We start from the raw sequence: 21,346 nt of genomic DNA, 5'->3' as shown, positions 1-21,346 counted from the left end.
TAACTGATAATACTGACTGATCTGTGCCTCGTCTCTCCTCTTCAGTTGTCGCCATCTATGACTACGCAGCAGACAAGGAGGACGAGCTGTCGTTCAACGAGGGCTGTATCATCTATGTGATCAAGAAGAACGACGATGGCTGGTACGAGGGGACTAAGACTGGTACCTCCGGGCTCTTCCCTGGTAACTACGTAGGATCCATCATGCATAACGCAGACTGAGGCCACCTTCCCTCCAAGTCCCAACCCCAGAGACACACTCTGAACCACATCCCAGAAGAGAACAGGGAGGAGATAACTGTGTACCCAATGCATGGATAACATGTATCTGTATATGGGGTGTACAGACTACCATGCAGACTAATTAGTGTACCTGTATATGGGGTGAACAGACTACCTGTACAGACTAGACTGGTATGGAGCGCTCCGTGGACTAGACTGGTATGGAGAGCTCCGTGGACTAGACTGGTATGGAGCGCTTAGTGGACTAGACTGGTATGGAGCGCTCCGTGGACTAGACTGGTATGGAGCGCTCAGTGGACTAGACTGGTATGGAGCGCTTAGTGGACTAGACTGGTATGGAGCGCTTAGTGGACTAGACTGGTATGGAGCGCTCTGTGGACTAGACTGGTATGGAGAGCTCAGTGGACTAAACTGGTATGGAGCGCTCAGTGGACTAAACTGCTATGGAGAGGTCAGTGGACTAGACTGGTATGGAGCGCTCTGTGGACTAAACTGGTATGGAGAGCTATGTGGACTAGACTAGACTGGTATGTTGTGTATAGGGTACGCCATAGACTGGTATGGAGCGCTCCGTGGACTGGTATGGAGAGCACCGTGGACTAGACTGGTTAGTTGTGTATAGGGTACGCCATAGACTGGTTAGTTGTGTATAGGGTACGCCATAGACTGGTATGGAGAGCTCCGTGGACTAGACTGGTTAGTTGTGTATAGGGTACGCCATAGACTGGTATGTTGTGTATAGGGTACGCCATAGACTGGTATGTTGTGTATAGGGTACGCCATAGACTGGTATGTTGTGTATAGGGTACGCCATAGACTGGTATGTTGTGTATAGGGTACGCCATAGACTGGTATGTTGTGTATAGGGTACGCCATAGACTGGTTAGTTGTGTATAGGGTACGCCATAGACTGGTATGGAGCGCTCCGTTAGACTAGACTGGTTAGTTGTGTATAGGGTACGCCATAGACTGGTATGGAGAGCTCCGTGGACTGGTATGGAGCGCTCCGTGAGACTAGACTGGTTAGTTGTGTATAGGGTACGCCATAGACTGGTATGTTGTGTATAGGGTACGCCATAGACTGGTATGGAGCGCTCTGTGGACTAGTATGGAGCGCTCCGTGGACTAGACTGGTTAGTTGTGTATAGGGTACGCCATAGACTGGTATGGAGCGCTCTGTGGACTAGTATGGAGCGCTCCGTGGACTAGACTGGTTAGTTGTGTATAGGGTACGCCATAGACTGGTATGGAGCGCTCTGTGGACTAGTATGGAGCGCTCCGTGGACTAGACTGGTAAGGAGCACTCCGTGGACTAGAGCGCTCTGTGGACTAGACTGGTATGGAGAGCTCCGTGGACTAGACTAGTATGGAGAGCTCCGTGGACTAGACTGGTATGGAGAGCTCCGTGGACTAGACTGGTATGGAGCGCTCTGTGGACAAGACTGGTTAGTTGTGTATAGGGTACACCATAGACTGGTATGGAGCGCTCTGTGGACTAGTATGGAGCGCTCCGTGGACTAGACTGGTATGTTGTGTATAGGGTACGCCATAGACTGGTTAGTTGTGTATAGGGTACGCCATAGACTGGTATGTTGTGTACAGGGTACGCCATAGACTGGTATGGAGCTCTCTGTGGACTAGACTAGACTGGTATGGAGCGCTCCGTGGACTAGACTGGTATGGAGCGCTCCGTGGACTAGACTGGTATGGAGCACTCTGTGGACTAGACTGGTATGGAGCGCTCTGTGGACTAGACTGGTATGGAGCTCTCTGTGGACTAGACTGGTATGGAGCGCTCTGTGGACTAGACTGGTATGGAGCGCTCTGTGGACTAGACTGGTATGGAGCGCTCTGTGGACTAGACTGGTATGGAGCGCTCTGTGGACTAGACTGGTATGGAGCGCTCTGTGGACTAGACTGGTATGGAGCGCTCTGTGGACTAGACTGGTTAGTTGTGTATAGGGTACGCCATAGACTGGTTAGTTGTGTATAGGGTACGCCATAGACTGGTTAGTTGTGTATAGGGTACGCCATAGACTGGTTAGTTGTGTATAGGGTACGCCATAGACTGGTTAGTTGTGTATAGGGTACGCCATAGACTGGTTAGTTGTGTATAGGGTACGCCATAGACTGGTTAGTTGTGTATAGGGTACGCCATAGACTGGTTAGTTGTGTATAGGGTACGCCATAGACTGGTTAGTTGTGTATAGGGTACGCCATAGACTGGTTAGTTAGTTGTGGTATGGAGGCTCTGTGGACTAGACTGGTATGGAGCGCTCTGTGGACTAGACTGGTTAGTCTGTGGACTAGGGTATGGAGCGCCTGTGGATAGACTGGTTAGTTGTGTATAGGGTACGCCATAGACTGGTTAGTTGTGTATAGGGTACGCCATAGACTGGTTAGTTGTTGTGTATAGGGTACGCCATAGACTGGTTAGTTGTGTATAGGGTACGCCATAGACTGGTTATGGAGAGCTCCGTGGACTAGACTGGTATGTTGTGTATAGGGTACGCCATAGACTGGTATGGAGCGCTCTGTGGACTAGACTGGTTATGGAGAGCTCCGTGGACTGGTATGGAGCGCTCCGTTAGACTAGACTGGTTAGTAAGGTACTTAATTGTTACTCAGAAAGGATTTGATATTGATGTAAAAACGTCTGCATTCAGCCTTTAACATGAACCTCCACTCTGAAGGTGTTGAATATTTTGTTGTGTGTGGACAGGGCCGGCCTAGCCTTTTTAGGGCCGTAACCTAAAACATATATTTGGGGGGGGCACCGAAGAGGATCAGTTTTACACTTCATTTCCTGAAATTCTACACATTTCGCCATGATATGCAATGTTAAAATGACGTTGAGTGACTAAGAAAATCAATTGGGACCCACTGGAGTTCTGTGCTCCTGGGTGCGTGCCCGGTCGGTGATTCAACCATGATAACTAATTTACTCATCTAAAACAATGTTAGCTGACATGGGCTAATAGAGTGACTGCCACACAACCACATTTAGAAGTTGCACCTGGTGTATTCTAAATGTCAACAGTAAGTTTTGACTGAGTTCCAATTTTTTTGGTGGGGGGGGGGCCCGGGCCCCAAGCAGTCTCTTCTGTTGCTTTATGCCTCGGGCCGGCCCTGTGTGTGGATGTCATTCTAAACCAGAGGTTTCACTGTTTAACTTATTAACTGAAGTGATTAAAAAATGTTTTTACCTAACAAGTGTTTGACGGTATTGTGGTGGAAATTAAACTTGAGAAATATTGTTACATATTGCAAGGTAGTGTTTTTATATTTTTGGGTCACCAGTGCAAAAACAATAGGGTCAATCTCCACATGTTCGCAGTAATGCCTAGTAGAATGTAATGAAGTACCTCGTTTTGTATTTGTTCGGTACTGATGAAAGCGATAACAAAAATAACAAACTGACCGTGGTATATATATATATTTAAGGAGTCAAACCAGACAAAATGCACTAACTTTAACCCTTCTTGATCTAATTCTGTCTGTGGCCTCAGGCAAGTGTTATATTATGTGTTATATTATGCACAAAGACTATATTCAACTGTATGTAATGTGAAGGGAACGTCCCAAATGGCATCCTTTTCCTTATATAGTGCACTACTATGGCTCAGAAGAAGTGCACTAATACCTAGGATAGGATAAGTAATCCTTCTCACCCCCTTTAAGATTTAGATGCACTATTGTAAAGTGACTGTTCCACTGGATGTCATAAGGTGAATGCACCAATTTGTAAGTCGCTCTGGATAAGAGCGTCTGCTAAATGACTTAAATGTATGTAAATGTCTAATTAGGGAGCCATTTTGGACACAGCTGATTTTAAATAGTGGGGGACTGATGATGTGTGACTGCTGCATGTGACCGAGGCCAGGATGCACATCAAAGGGCAGGAAGACCGCGTTCACATGTTGGCCCAATCAGAAAGCACCTTTTAAATGGCGCGTTGCCAACTCAAGAGCCATGGATTGAATCCCGGCTGTTGTTCTACTGTCTTCAGAACCAACCAAACAGGAAGAGACAACTTGGACAAAAAACTCTTTCGGTTTCTATTGGGAAATTGTTTTAAAACATTTCCCCTTGTGTGCCCTAATGAACACTACCCAGGCTGGTGTATGTATCCTAAAATGGCAGCCTATTCCCTAGAAAGTGCACTACCCCTATGGGCCCTGGTCTAAAGTAGTTCACTACCCTTATGGGCCCTGGTCTAAAGTAGTGCACTACCCCTATGGGCCCTGGTCTAAAGTAGTTCACTACCCCTATGGGCCCTGGTCTAAAGTAGTTCCCTACCCCTATGGGCCCTGGTCTAAAGTAGTGCACTACCCCTATGGGCCCTGGTCTAAAGTAGTTCACTACCCCTATGGGCCCTGGTCTAAAGTAGTTCACTACCCCTATGGGCCCTGGTCTAAAGTAGTGCACTACCCCTATGGGCCCTGGTCTAAAGTAGTTCACTACCCCTATGGGTAGTGCACTGCTTCTACACCTGCATCGCTTGCTGTTTGGGGTTTTAGGCTGGGTTTCTGTACAGCACTTTGAGATATCAGCTGATGTACGAAGGGCTATATAAATACATTTGATTTGATTATTTGATATGGGCCCTGGTCTATTGCAGTGCACTACCCCTATGGGCCCTGGTCTAAAGTAGTGCACTAGAAAATGAATTGGTCCCATTTAGAGTGCAGACCGTAGCCATTTTAACATGATTCCCTGTGATCAGTCGACCATAGACACAAACAGATCAAATATTACAATAAAATGAGAGTGTTGAAACTGAACAGCCTTGGCTGCACAGTTCCTACAGCTGTGTGTTTTCACTGTCTGTTATATACGTTGGCCGGGCCTTGCAGCTCCAGGACGGGCATGACGATAAAAGAGCTAGGATGTGTAGAACTTCAGATGGTTGTACAGCTAGGATGTGTAGATCTTCAGCTGGTTGTAGAGCTAGGATGTGTAGAACTAGGATGGTTGTACAGCTAGGATGTGTAGAACTAGGATGGTTGTACAGCTAGGATGGTTGTAGAGCTAGGATGTGTAGAACTAGGATGGTTGTAGAGCTAGGATGTGTAGAGCTAGGATGGTTGTAGAGCTAGGATGGTTGTAGAGCTAGGATGTGTAGAACTTCAGATGGTTGTAGAGCTAGGATGTGTAGAGCTAGGATGTGTAGATCTTCAGCTGGTTGTAGAGCTAGGATGTGTAGAACTAGGATGGTTGTACAGCTAGGATGTGTAGAGCTAGGATGGTTGTAGAGCTAGGATGTGTAGAACTAGGATGGTTGTAGAGCTAGGATGTGTAGAGCTAGGATGGTTGTAGAGCTAGGATGGTTGTAGAGCTAGGATGTGTAGAACTTCAGATGGTTGTAGAGCTAGGATGTGTAGAGCTAGGATGTGTAGATCTTCAGCTGGTTGTAGAGCTAGGATGTGTAGAACTAGGATGGTTGTAGAGCTAGGATGTGTAGAACTTCAGATGGTTGTAGAGCTAGAGTGTGTAGAGCTAGGATGTGTAGAGCTTCAGCTGGTTGTAGAGCTAGGATGTGTAGATCTTTAGCTGGTTGTAGAGCTAGGATGTGTAGAACTTCAGGTGGTTGTAGAGCTAGGATGTGTAGAACTTCAGATGGTTGTAGAGCTAGGATGTGTAGATCTTCAGATGGTTGTAGAGCTAGGATGTGTAGAACTTCAGATGGTTGTAGAGCTAGGATGTGTAGAACTTCAGATGGTTGTAGAGCTAGGATGTGTAGAACTTCAGGTGGTTGTAGAGCTAGGATGTGTAGAACTTCAGATGGTTGTAGAGCTAGGATGTGTAGATCTTCAGCTGGTTGTAGAGCTAGGATGAGTAGAACTTCATGTTATTTATTTGAGGCTAAATGGATTTTTAATTGATGTAGTATATTAAGTTAAAATAACTGTTAATTCAGAATTGTTGTAATTGTCATTATTACAAATAAAACATTTTTTAAAATTGGACGATTAATCGGTATCGGCTTTATGGTCCTCCAATTATCGGTATCGGCGTTGAAAAATCATAATCGGTCGACCTCTAGTAGACACACCTTCATTTGTATTAACAAATAGCGCGAATAGTATGCTGAAGTTCAAGGTAAGAATACGCGTAGGGAGAAAAGTGCATAAAAAGGGAATTGCATTGCATTTACTCGGGTGGGAATTCCCCCTATGGGAATACCTTTCATATGGAACGTACTCGGGTGGGAATACCTTTCATATGGAACGTACTCGGGTGGGAATACCCCCGATGGGAATACCTTTCATATGGAATGTACTCGGGTGGGAATACCTTTCATATGGAACGTACTCGGGTGGGAATACCTTTCATATGGAACGTACTCGGGTGGGAATTCCCCCTATGGGAATACCTTTCATATGGAACGTACTCGGGTGGGAATTCCCCCTATGGGAATACCTTTCATATGGAACGTACTCGGGTGGGAATTCCCCCTATGGGAATACCTTTCATATGGAACGTACTCGGGTGGGAATCCCCCCTATGGGAATACCTTTCATATGGAACGTACTCGGGTGGGAATACCCCCGATGGGAATACCTTTCATATGGAACGTACTCGGGTGGGAATACCTTTCATATGGAACGTACTCGGGTGGGAATACCTTTCATATGGAATGTACTCGGGTGGGAATCCCCCTATGGGAATACCTTTCATATGGAACGTACTCGGGTGGGAATTTCCCTATGGGAATACCTTTCATCTGGAACGTACTCGGGTGGGAATTCCCCTATGGGAATACCTTTCATATGGAACGTACTCGGGTGGGAATCCCCCCTATGGGAATACCTTTCATATGGAACGTAATCGGGTGGGAATACCCCCGATGGGAATACCTTACATATGAAACGTACTCGGATGGGAATTCCCCTATGGGAATACCTTTCATATGGAACGTACTCGGGTGGGAATACCTTTCATATGGAACGTACTCGGGTGGGAATTCCCCCTATGGGAATACCTTTCATATGGAACGTACTCGGGTGGGAATACCTTTCATATGGAACGTACTCGGGTGGGAATTCCCCCTATGGGAATACCTTTCATATGGAACGTACTCGGGTGGGAATACCTTTCATATGGAACGTACTCGGGTGGGAATTCCCCCTATGGGAATACCTTTCATATGGAACGTACTCGGGTGAGAATACCTTTCATATGGAACGTACTCGGGTGGGAATTCCCCCTATGGGAATACCTTTCATATGGAACGTACTCGGGTGGGAATTCCCCCTATGGGAATACCTTTCATATGGAACGTACTCGGGTGAGAATACCTTTCATATGGAACGTACTCGGGTGGGAATTCCCCCTATGGGAATACCTTTCATATGGAACGTACTCGGGTGGGAATACCTTTCATATGGAACGTACTCGGGTGGGAATACCTTTCATATGGAACGTACTCGGGTGGGAATTCCCCCTATGGGAATACCTTTCATATGGAACGTACTCGGGTGGGAATTCCCCTATGGGAATACCTTTCATATGGAACGTACTCGGGTGGGAATTCCCCCTTTGGGAATACCTTTCATATGGAACGTACTCGGGTGGGAATTCCCCCTATGGGAATACCTTTCATATGGAACGTACTCGGGTGAGAATACCTTTCATATGGAACGTACTCGGGTGGGAATTCCCCCTATGGGAATACCTTTCATATGGAACGTACTCGGGTGGGAATTCCCCCTATGGGAATACCTTTCATATGGAACGTACTCGGGTGGGAATTCCCCCTATGGGAATACCTTTCATATGGAACGTACTCGGGTGGGAATTCCCCCTATGGGAATACCTTTCATATGGAACGTACTCGGGTGGGAATTCCCCTATGGGAATACCTTTCATATGGAACGTACTCGGGTGAGAATACCTTTCATATGGAACGTACTCGGGTGGGAATTCCCCCTATGGGAATACCTTACATATGGAACGTACTCGGGTGGGATTTCCTCCCATGGGAATACCTTTCATATGGAACGTACTCGGGTGAGAATACCTTTCATATGGAACGTACTCGGGTGAGAATACCTTTCATCTGGAACGTACTCGGGTGGGAATTCCCCCTATGGGAATACCTTTCATCTGGAACGTACTCGGGTGGGAATTCCCCTATGGGAATACCTTTCATATGGAACGTACTCGGGTGAGAATACCTTTCATATGGAACGTACTCGGTGGGAATTCCCCCTATGGGAATACCTTACATATGGAACGTACTCGGGTGGGATTTCCTCCCATGGGAATGCCTTTCATCTGGAACGTACTCGGGTGGGATTTCCTCCCATATGGAACGTACTCGGGTGGGAATGCCTTTCATCTGGAACGTACTCGGGTGGGATTACCCCCCATGGGAATACCTTACATATGGAACGTACTCGGTGGGATTTCCTCCCATGGGAATACCTTTCATCTGGAACGTACATGCCAACGGCCATGTTTTTGCACAACAAAGACTACATACTTTAACATTATTTTTCTAAATTGAATTTGATCTGTAAACTATTTATTATTGGCCTAAATTAATCAAATAGTTTGCTAATAGAACAGACAACACTTTCAAAACATGCTCTAGTATGATGCAGAACACTTGGCAGACAGCTTGTTGTCAGTTTATTCATAGACCGCACAGAGTGAAAAGACAGTCATTTTGTGGTGAAAGGTTCTGATGATCTAGATGTTCTGCTCCCACAGATCAACAAAAGATGGAGGAATTATGAGAAAGGAATGAGAAGAGAGAGGAGGGAGAAAGAGAGAGAGAGAGGAGGGAGAGGAGGGAGAAGAGGGAGAGAAGAGAGAGGAGAGAGAGAGAGGAGGGAGAAAGAGAGAGGAGAGAGAAGAGAGAGAGGAGAGAGAAAGAGAGAGGAGGGAGAAGAGAGAGAGGAGGGAGAAGAGAGAGAGGAGGGAGAAAGAGAGAGGAGGGAGAAGAGAGAGAGAGGAGGGAGAAAGAGAGAGGAGGGAGAAGAGAGAGAGGAGGGAGAAGAGAGAGAGAGGAGGGAGAAAGAGAGAGAGAGGAGGGAGAAAGAGAGAGAGGAGGGAGAAAGAGAGAGAGGAGGGAGAAAGAGAGAGAGGTGGGAGAAAGAGAGAGAGGTGGGAGAAGAGAGAGAGGAGGGAGAAGAGAGAGAGGAGGGAGAAAGAGAGAGGGAGAAGAGAGAGAGGAGGGAGAAGAGAGAGAGGAGGGAGAAAGAGAGAGAGGAGGGAGAAAGAGAGAGAGGAGGGAGAAAGAGAGAGAGGGAGAAAGAGAGAGAGGGAGAAAGAGAGAGGTGGGAGAAAGAGAGAGGAGGGAGAAAGAGAGAGGAGGGTGAAGAGAGAGGAGGGTGAAGAGAGAGAGAGGAGGGAGAAGGAGCTTATCCTAACGATTATTAAGTACATAGAGAGTTGAGGACACTCAGGCTTTAAACACTTCCTGTCTGCCTGTCTTCCCATCTGAATGCAAATAAAATAACAATGAAGGCTCTTTCTCTGTGTGTTTTGCAGGATGCTGATGAGCCCTGTATCTATATTTACAGTGCATTTGGAAAGTGTTCAGACCCCTTCACTTTTTCCACATTTTGTTACGTTGCAGCCTTATTCTAAAATGGATTAAATATCATTTTTCCCCCTTCATCAATCTACACACAATACCCCATAATGACATCACAATACTCCATAATGACATCACAATACCCCATAATGACATCACAATACCCCATAATGACATCACAATACCCCACAATGACAAAGCAACATCAGTTTCATAGAAATGTTTGCAAATGTATAATAAAAAAATAAAAATATTACCTTTACATAAGTATTCAGACCCTTTACTCAGTACTTTGTTGAAGCACCTTTGGCAGCGATTACAGCCTTCAGTCAGTCTTCTTGGGTATGACACTACAAGCTTGGCACACCTGTATTTGAGGAGTTTCTCCCATTCTTCTCTGCAGATCCTCTCAAACTCTGTCAGGTTGGATGGGGAGCGTTGCTGCACAGCTATTTTCAGGTCTCTCCAGAGATGTTCGATTGGGTTCAAGTCCGGGCTCTGGCTGGGCCACTCAAGGACATTCAGAGACTTGTTCCAGAAGCCACTCCTGCATTGTCTTGGCTGTGTGTTTAGGGTCATTGTCCTGTTGGAAGGTGAACCTTCGCCCCAGTCTGAGGTCCTGAGCGCTCTGGAGCAGGTTTTCATCAAGGATCTCTCTGCACTTTGCTCTGTTCATCTTTCTCTCGATCCTAACTAGGGTTGCAAAGGGTCGGAAAGTTTACGGAAATTTTCCATGGGAAGTTAATCCCGGGCATTTTGCTGAAATTCATCAAAAAAAGGTTAGCTTATAACACACAAGGCAATTCAAGGTCTTTGGGCATATTCTGGTTAAACTATCCCCAATCCAATGGAATTGCAACCCTCTGTATGCACAGTGCATTCTGCCATCACATGCACAGTGCATTCTGCCATCACATGCACAGTGCATTCTGCCATCACATGCACAGTGCATTCTGCCATCACATGCACAGTGCATTCTGCCATCACATGCACAGTGCATTCTGCCATCACATGCACAGTGCATTCTGCCATCACATGCACAGTGCATTCTGCCATCACATGCACAGTGCATTCTGCCATCACATGCACAGCTGATTCTCAAGATCTTGCACACTAATGAGATGCTATTGAGCCCACACTACTACACTGTCTGAGCCCAGGACTACATGCTTTCTGGTGAGTTTTGATTACAATACTGGGCGGGGTGAATATAGTGTTTGTATGACATACATGCATTTTTTTTGTTAACTAGTAAATAGTAGCCTACAGCAAAACGTGTTTAAATCATTTCTGACTTGTTAACAATTTCTGCTAGTTGGTCTTTGCTACCATGTGGGTTTTAGCTCGCTTGAGACTGCTAACTGAGGAGTGTTAATTCACCTGTTTCCATACATTTAATTTAAAAACATTTATCTTACAAAGGAGTTGTTTAATCTAACTGCTTAACTTTTTATCTGTATATATAATAGTTTTCCCCTTTTCCCAACAAAATGCCATGGGAACTATGTGATGTGTGGAAACATTTCACTGCAGCTAATGTAGAAGGAAAATCTGTGTACATTTGCAAATACTGTTCCAAATCATGTGTGAACAATGCAATAAAGATGTCATCTGGCCAAGTGCATAAAGTTCCCTCAGAGCTCACAACAAGCAACCCCTGACAAAAGTCACTCTACTTCTATTCGAGGTGAAGATGATGACTCCGACACCTTATCGATAGCAACGGCTCATGGTCCTCCTGGAATCCATTTTTTTTAAAACTCCATGGAGGAATGTAGTCAGAAAAATACTGATGAATGTCTTGCTCGAGCTGTGTGTACAACTGGTCACCTCTGATGCTCACAGGCAATGTGCATTGGAAGAGATTTCTGAATGTTCTTCACCCAGCATACACCCCTCCAACCTGATATGTTTTATCTACTAATTTGCTGGATGCAGAGTTCAACAGAGTTCAAGTGAAGGTCAAGCAAATCATAGAGGAAGCAGACTGTATTGCAATCATCTCTGATGGGTGGTCGAATGTTTGTGGGAATAATTAACTACATCATCTCCACCCCTCAACCAGTATTCTACAAGAGCACAGACCCCAGGGATAACAGACACACCGGTCTCTACATTGCAGATGAGCTGAAGGCAGTCATCAATGACCTTGGACCACAGAAGGTATTTGCACTTGTGACAGACAATGCTGCGAACATGAAGGCTGCTTGGTGTAAAGTGGAGGACTCCTACCCTCACATCACACCATTTGGCTGTGCTGCTCATGCATTAAATCTGCTCCACAAGGACATCATGGCACTGAAAACAATGGATGCACTCTACAAGAGAGCCAAGGAAATGGTTAGGTAGGTGAAGGGTCATCAAGTTATAGCAGAAATCTACCTCAACAAGCAAATTGAGAAGAATAAGAGCACCACATTGAAACTGCCCAGCAACACCCATTGGGGTGGTGTTGTCATCTTGTTTGACAGTCTCCTGGAGGGGAAGGAGTCTCCAAGAAATGTCCATATCACAGTCTGCCGATATGGACAGCCCCATCAAGAGGATCCTCCTGGATGGTGTATTTTGGGAGAGAGTGGTAAAGCAGCCTGAAACTCCTGAAACCTGTAAGTCGCTCTGGATAAGAGCGTCTGCTAAATGACTTAAATGTAATGTAATGTATAGCAGTAGCCATTTCCATTGAGGAGATAATGCCATCCTGTCTGATGTTCAGACAATGCTTTGGGATGGAGATACTTGCAGATGGTGGAAGAAATTTGTTAATCCCTTGCCCACTTCACTGTTGAGGTAAACTGCAGTTCTGAAATACATAAAAAGTTTCTGCCAGCTTCTGGAAGCCCAGTCTTGGTGGTTCCAAAGCTTCCATTTAAGACCCCATGATGGCAGAGCCACTGTGTCTGATGCAGAGATCAACAAGGCCTATGGTGTCATCACTATCGTGTCTCGCCACCTTGGCCTGGATGAGGGCAAGGTTCTTGGCAGTCTGGCGAAGTACATTTCCATCCATTTCCATTTCCAAGGGCTTTGGGATGGAGATACGATATGGCAGTCGTGCCAACACATCTCATCTGCCACCTGGTGGAAGGACTTTGTTAATCATTTGCACAAATGTCTACTTATGAGGTAAAAGGTTTATGTTTCTGCCAGCTCTAGGAAGAGTCTTGGTGGTTCCAAACTTCTTCCATTTAAGAATGATGGAGGCCACTGTGTTGTTGAGGACCTTCAATGCTGCAGAAATGTTTTGGTACCCTTACCCAGATCTGTGCCTTGACACAATCCTGTCTTGAAGCTCTACCAACGTGGACGTCTTTTGACCTCATGACTTGGTTTCTGCTCTGACGTGCACTGTCAACTGTGGGACCTTATAAAGACAGGTGTATGTCTTTTATCCAAATCATTACAGTCATGGAATGTACATTCTACGTGGACTCCAATCCCGGTAGAAACATCTCAAGGATGATCAATGGCCATGGATCTACCTGAGATCAATTTAGAGTCTCGTAGTAAGGGTCTGATTTACTTATGTAAATAAGGTATCTGTTTTTTTTGCAAACATTTCTAAAAACCTGTTATCGCTTCGTCATTACAGACTTGCCTAGATATATAAAGGCTACATTTAAAAAAACAAAACATATATTTATACAGGGTATTGTGTGTAGATTGAGATGTTTTAATTTTTTTAATCCATTTTAGAATAAGGCTATAACTGAACAACATTTGGAAATAGTCAAGGGGTCTGAATACTTTCCGAACGCACTGTAAATCAGCCAATCACAACTCCGATAAGGGGTCAGGTGACACACAGGAGCCAATCACAACTCCAATAGGGGGTCAGGTGACACACAGGAGCCAATCACAACTCCAATAAGGGGTCAGGTGACACACAGGAGCCAATCACAATGTCAGATGGGGAGCCGGACCCTCTGTCAGCACCGTGGAATGTAGTGTAGGTCACCCTGACTCCCACTAAGTGATCTACACACACACTTCACAATACACACAGCTCTCCCCATCATAGCCTCATCGGAAACACATACAATGCAAGTTTAAACTGACTACATATATAAACCAATAAACAGAAACACTCGGTCAGACACAAAAATGCACTGAGATATGCAGAGGTATGATTTGCACATTTTTATTCAGTTTAAATGCGTTTTTATCTTCCCCTGTTACAGCAATGTATCTAAGGATATTGTTGACTTTATAGAGCTCCTTTGACCTTCAGTTAATAATGTTTAGGTTGTTTTTCACCATTTATCTTGTTGTTCTTGACCTGGAATGAAGGACAGAACTGTTTAAATGCTGCTGATGTCACTTCCTGTTGACAGACGTAAAAAGGCAGCGGTATGATTATGTAGTACACATGTTTACCTTCCACTCTACACAACGTTGTGTATGATGTAGTACACACGTTCACCTTCCAGTCTACACATCATTTCAGTTTGGCTGATCTCTAACGACCTCAATGTGGATCGTAGATTTCTAGGTACTGACTTACTAGATGAACCAATGGGCATGCCTGGTTTTAACCAAACAACACACAGACAGACAGATCACCACAGCCAGATGTGGTCTTAGTTCATGCTACAGCCTCTTCTTACTACTAAGAATGTAAAAACGAGTCCGTTCCCAACCACAACCACGGAAAAACACTGATTGGAAAGAAAAGTGGCTCCTGCTGAAAAGAGAAGACTATACTCTGTCTGCTTTAATCAACCAACTGTTGTTTTAAAGCGAGAGATAGAGGCTTTTGGCACGAGCCCATAAGCCATCAGCAGTGAGTGAGCTGTGCATCATGGGGGGGGGGGGGGGTGAGTCAGTAAAATTGGAAAGCATTTTTAGGACTATACTTTCTTCCTCATATTGTAGCCTACACTGTGTCTCCACACACCTAGGCCGGGCTATTGATGGATTCAAGACAACACTGTGGTTTCAGAACAACTGGGAACTCTGGGAAAAAAACTAGGATTGAATCATGACGTCAGTCATTTTCAGGTCGGAAAGTCAGAGCTCTAGAAAGAGGCCAGAGTTCCTAGTTGGATGCCCGATCAAAACGAATTCCCCACCAGTTGTTTTGATCACCAGTTGTTTTGATCACCAGTTGTTTTGATCACCAGTTGTTTTGATCACCAGTTGTTTTGATCGCCAGTTGTTTTGATCACCAGTTGTTTTGAATCACCAGTTGTTTTGATCACCAGTTGTTTTGATCACCAGTTGTTTTGATCACCAGTTGTTTTGATCACCAGTTGTTTTGATCACCAGTTGTTTTGATCACCAGTTGTTTTGATCACCAGTTGTTTTGAATCACCAGTTGTTTTGAATCACCAGTTGTTTTGATCACCAGTTGTTTTGATCACCAGTTGTTTTGATCACCAGTTGTTTTGATCACCAGTTGTTTTGATCACGCTGAAGTTGGAAGATTTTGAGATTTGCTCAGAGTTCTCAGTTCTTTTGAAAGCAGCATCAAAAACGAATTATGCCAAAGTCTCCAGTCTGGTAAAATGACAGGAATGGCATGAAATGCGGTTATAAGAGGCAGTTCCTGCACCCAAGGCTACTAAACATGTGTTCAACTCCTGTAAGTTCCTCTACTGCTCTATGCCACAAATGTGATCTGCATGCAATGCTTTTTGTTAATAACTTTTTGTTCTTGTTACCTCAGAACTCCCCAGGTCACCCCCCTCTCGAGCTCACTTTTTGTTCTCGGTACCTCAGAACTCCCCAGGTCACCCCCCTCTCGAGCTCACTTTTTGTTCTCGGTACCTCAGAACTCCCCAGGTCACCCCCCTCTCGAGCTCACTTTTTGTTCCGGCACCTCTCGATCTATAAATGAAACACTGGGCACAATATTCCTTTCCCTTACTTAATAAGCAAACCAGGTCAGAGCCAGAAAGGACCATAGGGAGCTAGAGCCAATCTCCTGTTTCTGTATCGAGGCAGCTTGATGTACAATAACAACCCGCTGGAACAGGGCATATGGGCCGGCATATGGAATAGGGTGCAATTTGGGACCTAATGACATTAAAAGAGAAGGCATTAGTGTGAAACAACAATGTGTGTGTCAAAGGGAATGCCGTTTGGGTCACTGCGTGTCAAATGGAATGCCGTTTGGGTCACTGCGTGTCAAAGGGAATGCCGTTTGGGTCACTGCGTGTCAAAGGGAATGCCGTTTGGGTCACTGCGTGTCAAAGGGAATGCCGTTTGGGTCACTGCGTGTCAAATGGAATGCCGTTTGGGTCACTGCGTGTCAAATGGAATGCCGTTTGGGTCACTGCGTGTCAAATGGAATGCCGTTTGGGTCACTGCGTGTCAAATGGAATGCCGTTTGGGTCACTGCGTGTCAAATGGAATGCCGTTTGGGTCACTGCGTGTCAAATGGAATGCCGTTTGGGTCACTGCGTGTCAAATGGAATGCCGTTTGGGTCACTGCGTGTCAAATGGAATGCCGTTTGGGTCACTGCGTGTCAAAAAAAAGAAGTCAAATAACACTACTTGTTGACCAATCAGGACCTGAATATGAAGTATCAAGTCACATTATAATTGAACGTTCATCACTTTAAAAAAGTAGTTACTAAACATTTACTTCACTAGGGTAGGGGGTTGGATGAAAAGAGTGCCCAAATTAAATTGCCTGCTACTCAGGCCCAAAAGATAGGATATGCATATAATTAGTAGATTTGGATAGAAAACCCGAGGAAAATCCAACCAGGAAGTGCTATTATTTTGAAAGGCTGTTTTTCCATTGAAAGCCAATCCACCATACAAAGACTTAGGACCCAGTTCACGATCTCTGTGGCTTCCTCAACAAAAGTCTTTAGGCATTGTTTCAGGCCTTTATAAGGGAGATACAGCACTTTAAATCAGTGGCCAGTGGAAATCTCCATTCATCAGCACCCTGATTGTGAACGCACATTTCTTGTTTCTCCTTTCCTTATTGATGAAGCTATTTCCAGTTGAAATATTATTGATTATTTATGACAAAAACAACCGGAGGATTCATTTTAAACATCGTTTGGCATGTTTCTACTAACTTTTATTGGACTTTTTTGTCTGGAGTGTACATGCCTTCTATTACTGGATTACTGGACAAAAACTGAGGTTTTTGGTCATAAAGAGGGACATTATCGAACAAAACGAACATTTGTTGTCTAACATGGAGACCTGGGAGTGCCACCAGATGAAGATCAAAGGTAAGTGATTCATTTGAATGCTATTTCTGACATTTGTGACACTCTCCTTGGCTGGAAAATGGCTGTATTGGTTTCTGTAGCTTGGAGCTGACTTAACATAATCGCAAAGTGTGCTTTCGCCGTAAAGCGTTTTTGAAAATCTGACACAGCGGTAGCATTAAGGAGAAGTTTATCTATATTTCCATGCATAACACTTGTATCTTAGATCAATGTTTATGATGAGTATTTCTCTTATTTTATGTGGCTCTGCACTTTCACCGGATGTTTGTTTGAGACGATGCATTTCTGACCAGAACGCGCCAATGTAAACTGAGATTTTTGAATATAAATATGAACTTCATCGAACAAAACATACATGTATTGTGTAACATGAAGTCCTATGAGTGCCATCTGATGAAGATCATCAAAGGTTAGTGATTCACTTTATCTCTATTTCTGCTTTTTGTGACGCCTCTCTTTGGCTGGAAAAATGGCTGTATGGTTTCCTGTGACTAGGCGCTGAACTAACATAATCGCATGGTGTGCTTTCGTAGTAAAGCCTTTTTGAAATCAGACACTGTGGTTGGATTAACGAGAAGTTTATCTTTAAATACTTTTATGTTTGAGGAATTTTAATTATGGGATTTCTGTTGTTTTTTAAATTTGGCGCCCTGCAATTTCACTGGCTGTTGTCGAGGTGCGACGCTACCGTCCCGTTGGTGCAGGAGAGGTTAATTACACTACCACTCGTATTGCATATGTCACAGCGATATATTCACCGATACATATGTCATGATGCTGGTAAAGTGTTGTCTCGCACACCTGCCACGTGAAGCATACCTAGTTAGTTCGCTCTGGGAAAGTACAGGTCAGAAACAAAGCTAGCTGATGGATGTCCCCCCCACCCCCCAAAACATAGCAAAACAACATCATTTGTTTCAGTAGCTATGGTTAGCCAACTTACTATCTTATCATCTAAAATACCCCTAAGACGTATTTTGGTCGGACCCCGGTCCGGTCAAGCCACACTAGCCAGATGAAGTTAGCTGCTTCTGGGCTAGGTACTAGCTGGCTAGCGTGTGGGCTAGGTACTAGCTGGCTAGCGTGTGGGCTAGGTACTAGCTTGTTTAGTTTGTTATCCTGCTAGCGAACTAGTTATTTTTATCAACTGAAGCTCCAAAAATCCCAAACTGTCATCAATGTTGACAAAACGCTTGATTATTCAGTATTTTGACTAGCTAGGACGAATCAGGTATAACTGCTTGGGATATGGCTGGCTAGCTGGCTGGCTAGCTGGCTGGCTAGCTGGCTGGCTGGCTAGCTGGCTAGCTGGCTGGCGGCATCACCATCCTTTCTCCCTTGCCTATGGAATGGTTACATGGGAGAATATTGTACTACATAGCTAACGTGTTTGATCCTGATCTTAATTCAAACGCTCATGCAGATGTTTTCCCATTTGCTCAAACAAATAACGACTTATTACCAATGCTGTGTTTTTTAAAGGAAAAAATAAGAAACCTGCACACTGCTCTTTAATAAGCTTTACGTATTCGGCCTTCGTCGGAGCTTTTGTGAGTTTTTTAAAATTAGCACCGTTATTTAGACCTAGCCCCGCCCACATCCGTTCCATCGAATGGGATTGAAGTCGAGGGGAAAACCAATAAGTGCTACCAAATATAACAATATGCATTTCATAAATATTTGAATAAAGTTTGTAATTAGGACATATTAAACACGTCTGTTAAACCACAATGAGGACATCGACAGACCGAGCAAGTTTTCATAAATCGTTGGGTACAGCGCAAGAAAAACGTCAAGAGTAGTGAGCTTGTCTTGTAAATTCAGAGCACACAACATTCTATAATATAATTGTGTCATTTAACGTGTCAAATTAAAAGTGTATCTTTTTTGACCCAAACGGCGTTCCGTACGTCCACCCTCAGTCGGGAGCTACATGGCTATCTGGTCTGGTCTAGAGATGCTTCTAGAACATTCACTTCATTCTAGAATATTTTCTGTCACGTGACCTGGCTGTCCTAGCACTTCCTGTAGTTTAGTGTACTTCCTTTCTGTCTGTCTGTCTGTCTGTCTGCAGGGCCAAAGGAGGCCCTTGGAGACAGGAGCTGCAGCTGTACATACAGACAGACGGACAGCTAATGTGACCTAAAGACACAGAGCAGGTTAGACCCGTCACCAGCAACATAACAGACAATCGTACAGCTTGACCTTCATTGTGCACCGTTTAATCTTGTCCAATCAAAGCCATGACCTTCTGAGAGGATCATTAAAACATAAGCCAATCATCTGCCTTTTAACCATTTTGCAAAACATCTTGAATAGAATTAACACAATGTATCCGTGAACTCTACAGACAGATGGATGGACACAAACAGGCTGTGTCTGAAACAGCAAGCTATTCCCTATATAGTGCACTACTATAGACCAGAGCCCTATTCCCTATATAGTGCACTACTATAGACCAGAGCCCTATTCCCTATATATAATGCACTACTATAGACCAGAGCCCTATTCCCTATATAGTGCACTACTATAGACCAGAGCCCTATTCCCTATATAGTGCACTACTATAGACCAGAGCCCTATTCCCTATATAGTGCCTGGTGTCTGTCTGTCTGTCTGTCTCTGTCTGTCTGTCTGTCCTGTCTGTCTGTCCTGTCTCAAATACAGTGTCTGTCTGTCTGTCCCATATCCAACTACACCAGTGTCTGTCTGTCCCATATCCAACTACACCAGTGTCTGTCTGTCCCATATCCAACTACACCAGTGTCTGTCTGTCCCATATCCAACTACAGTGGGGTCTGTCCCATATCCAACTACACCAGTGTCTGTCTGTCCCATATCCAACTACACCAGTGCCTGTCTGTCTGTCTGTCCCATATCCAACTACAGTGTCTGTCTGTCCCATATCCAACTACCGTAGGGTCTATCTGTCCCATATCCAACTACAGTGGGGTCTGTCTGTCCCATATCCAACTACAGTGTCTGTCTGTCCCATATCCAACTACACCAGTGCCTGTCTGTCTGTCTGTCCCATATCCAACTACAGTGTCTGTCTGTCTGTCTGTCCCATATCCAACTACCGTAGGGTCTGTCTGTCCCATATCCAACTACAGTGTCTGTCTGTCTGTCCCATATCCAACTACACTAGTGTCTGTGTGTCCCATATCTAGGGTCTGTCTGTCCCATATCCAACTACACCAGTGCCTGTCTGTCTGTCTGTCCCATATCCAACTACAGTAGTGTCTGTCTGTCCCATATCCAACTGTCTGTCCCATATCCAACTACAGTGTCTGTCTGTCCCATATCCAACTACAGTAGGATCTGTCTGTCCCATATCCAACTACAGTAGGGTCTGTCTGTCCCATATCCAACTACAGTAGGGTCTGTCTGTCCCATATCCAACTACACCAGTGCCTGTCTGTCCCATATCCAACTACAGTGTCTGTCTGTCCCATATCCAACTACAGTGTCTGTCTGTCTGTCTGTCCCATATCCAACTACACCAGTGTCTGTCTGTCCCATATCCAACTACAGTGTCTGTCTGTCCCATATCCAACTACAGTAGGATCTGTCTGTCCCATATCCAACTACACCAGGGATCCTCCCTGTATACTGCTCCTATACACACGTCTGTCTCTACACTAGCTCTGGCCCAGGGTGTTACGTGTGGCTTGCTGAAGCTGAACCTGCCACACGTAACACCCTGGACCAGAGCCATCTCCACATCAATCCTGGTCTCTACTACTCACGGTTCATATTCACTCACTACGCTTTAAAAACGCAACTTTAAAATAATATCTTTCAGTTATTAAATAATCTGATATAAAAACACAAAATGTACCCCCCACATGACATCCCTTCCAAACCCCAAACGGTACGTGTTTATATTGTGTTATATTTCAATGCAAAGCGGGACAAACACGTGGAAAAGCTTGATAGGTGGTTTGGCTCGCTCTCTTTTCATAGAGTTATTATAACGCAGACAGAGTAAAGGAATAACGATTTGGGATTACAAGGAACAAGATTCTTCTTCTAGCTCAGTCCTGTCTGCGTGGCATGAGAGGAGAGGAGAGGAGACGGGCTGAGTTCAGGGTCGTTCGTATTCATTAGTGTTCAACGTAATGAAACGTTTTTGCAACAAAAAATAGTTTCTTATTGGACAAGTTCAGGTAGTCCCTCAGTCCCAGTTTCGGTCCTTTTTCTTCCGTTTGGTGTCTAGTGAATACGACCGTGGCCTGGGGGAGAGCGGCCTGGGGGAGAGTGGCCTGGGGGAGAGCGGCCTGGGGGAGAGCCGCCTGGGGGAGAGCCGCCTGGGGGAGAGCGCCCTGGGGGATCCATATAGTCTGTAGCCTGATTGGGTCTTT

General features: G+C 44.9%; 1 protein-coding gene and 2 long non-coding RNA genes across 19 annotated transcripts in view; 2 read left to right on the top strand and 1 right to left on the bottom strand.

Annotated features, from left to right (window-relative positions):
• LOC118378876 (abl interactor 2-like) overlaps positions 1 to 2,470 on the top strand; it is an 83,810-nt gene extending 81,340 nt beyond the window's left edge. For all 16 annotated transcript variants that reach the window (XM_052511224.1, XM_052511223.1, XM_052511222.1 and 13 more), the window contains one exon: positions 46 to 2,470. In XM_052511224.1, the coding sequence (XP_052367184.1) occupies positions 46 to 221 (176 nt within the window). In that variant the 3' untranslated portion in view covers positions 222 to 2,470. The remainder of the gene's footprint in view (positions 1 to 45) is intronic.
• Positions 2,471 to 3,014: 544 nt separating this feature from the next.
• Positions 3,015 to 6,211, top strand: LOC127925929 (uncharacterized). The gene is made up of 2 exons (XR_008122935.1): positions 3,015 to 5,993; positions 6,027 to 6,211. It is a non-coding gene; the product is annotated as an uncharacterized LOC127925929 (long non-coding RNA).
• Positions 6,212 to 6,716: 505 nt separating this feature from the next.
• LOC127925930 (uncharacterized) lies at positions 6,717 to 8,078 on the bottom strand. Of its 2 annotated transcripts, XR_008122936.1 has the most exons (5): positions 7,874 to 8,078; positions 7,418 to 7,511; positions 7,009 to 7,055; positions 6,807 to 6,870; positions 6,717 to 6,759 (listed from the first exon to the last, which is right to left on the bottom strand). It is a non-coding gene; the product is annotated as an uncharacterized LOC127925930 (long non-coding RNA). The 2 variants fall into 2 exon arrangements; XR_008122937.1 differs by lacking the exon at positions 7,418 to 7,511.
• Between the last annotated feature and the right edge of the window lie 13,268 nt (positions 8,079 to 21,346).

This window comes from Oncorhynchus keta, unplaced genomic scaffold, assembly GCF_023373465.1.
Source record: "Oncorhynchus keta strain PuntledgeMale-10-30-2019 unplaced genomic scaffold, Oket_V2 Un_contig_650_pilon_pilon, whole genome shotgun sequence".
Lineage (NCBI taxonomy): Eukaryota > Metazoa > Chordata > Actinopteri > Salmoniformes > Salmonidae > Oncorhynchus > Oncorhynchus keta.
The sequence above is the reverse complement of the archived record's forward strand: the minus strand, read 5'-3'. Positions and strand labels throughout refer to the sequence as shown.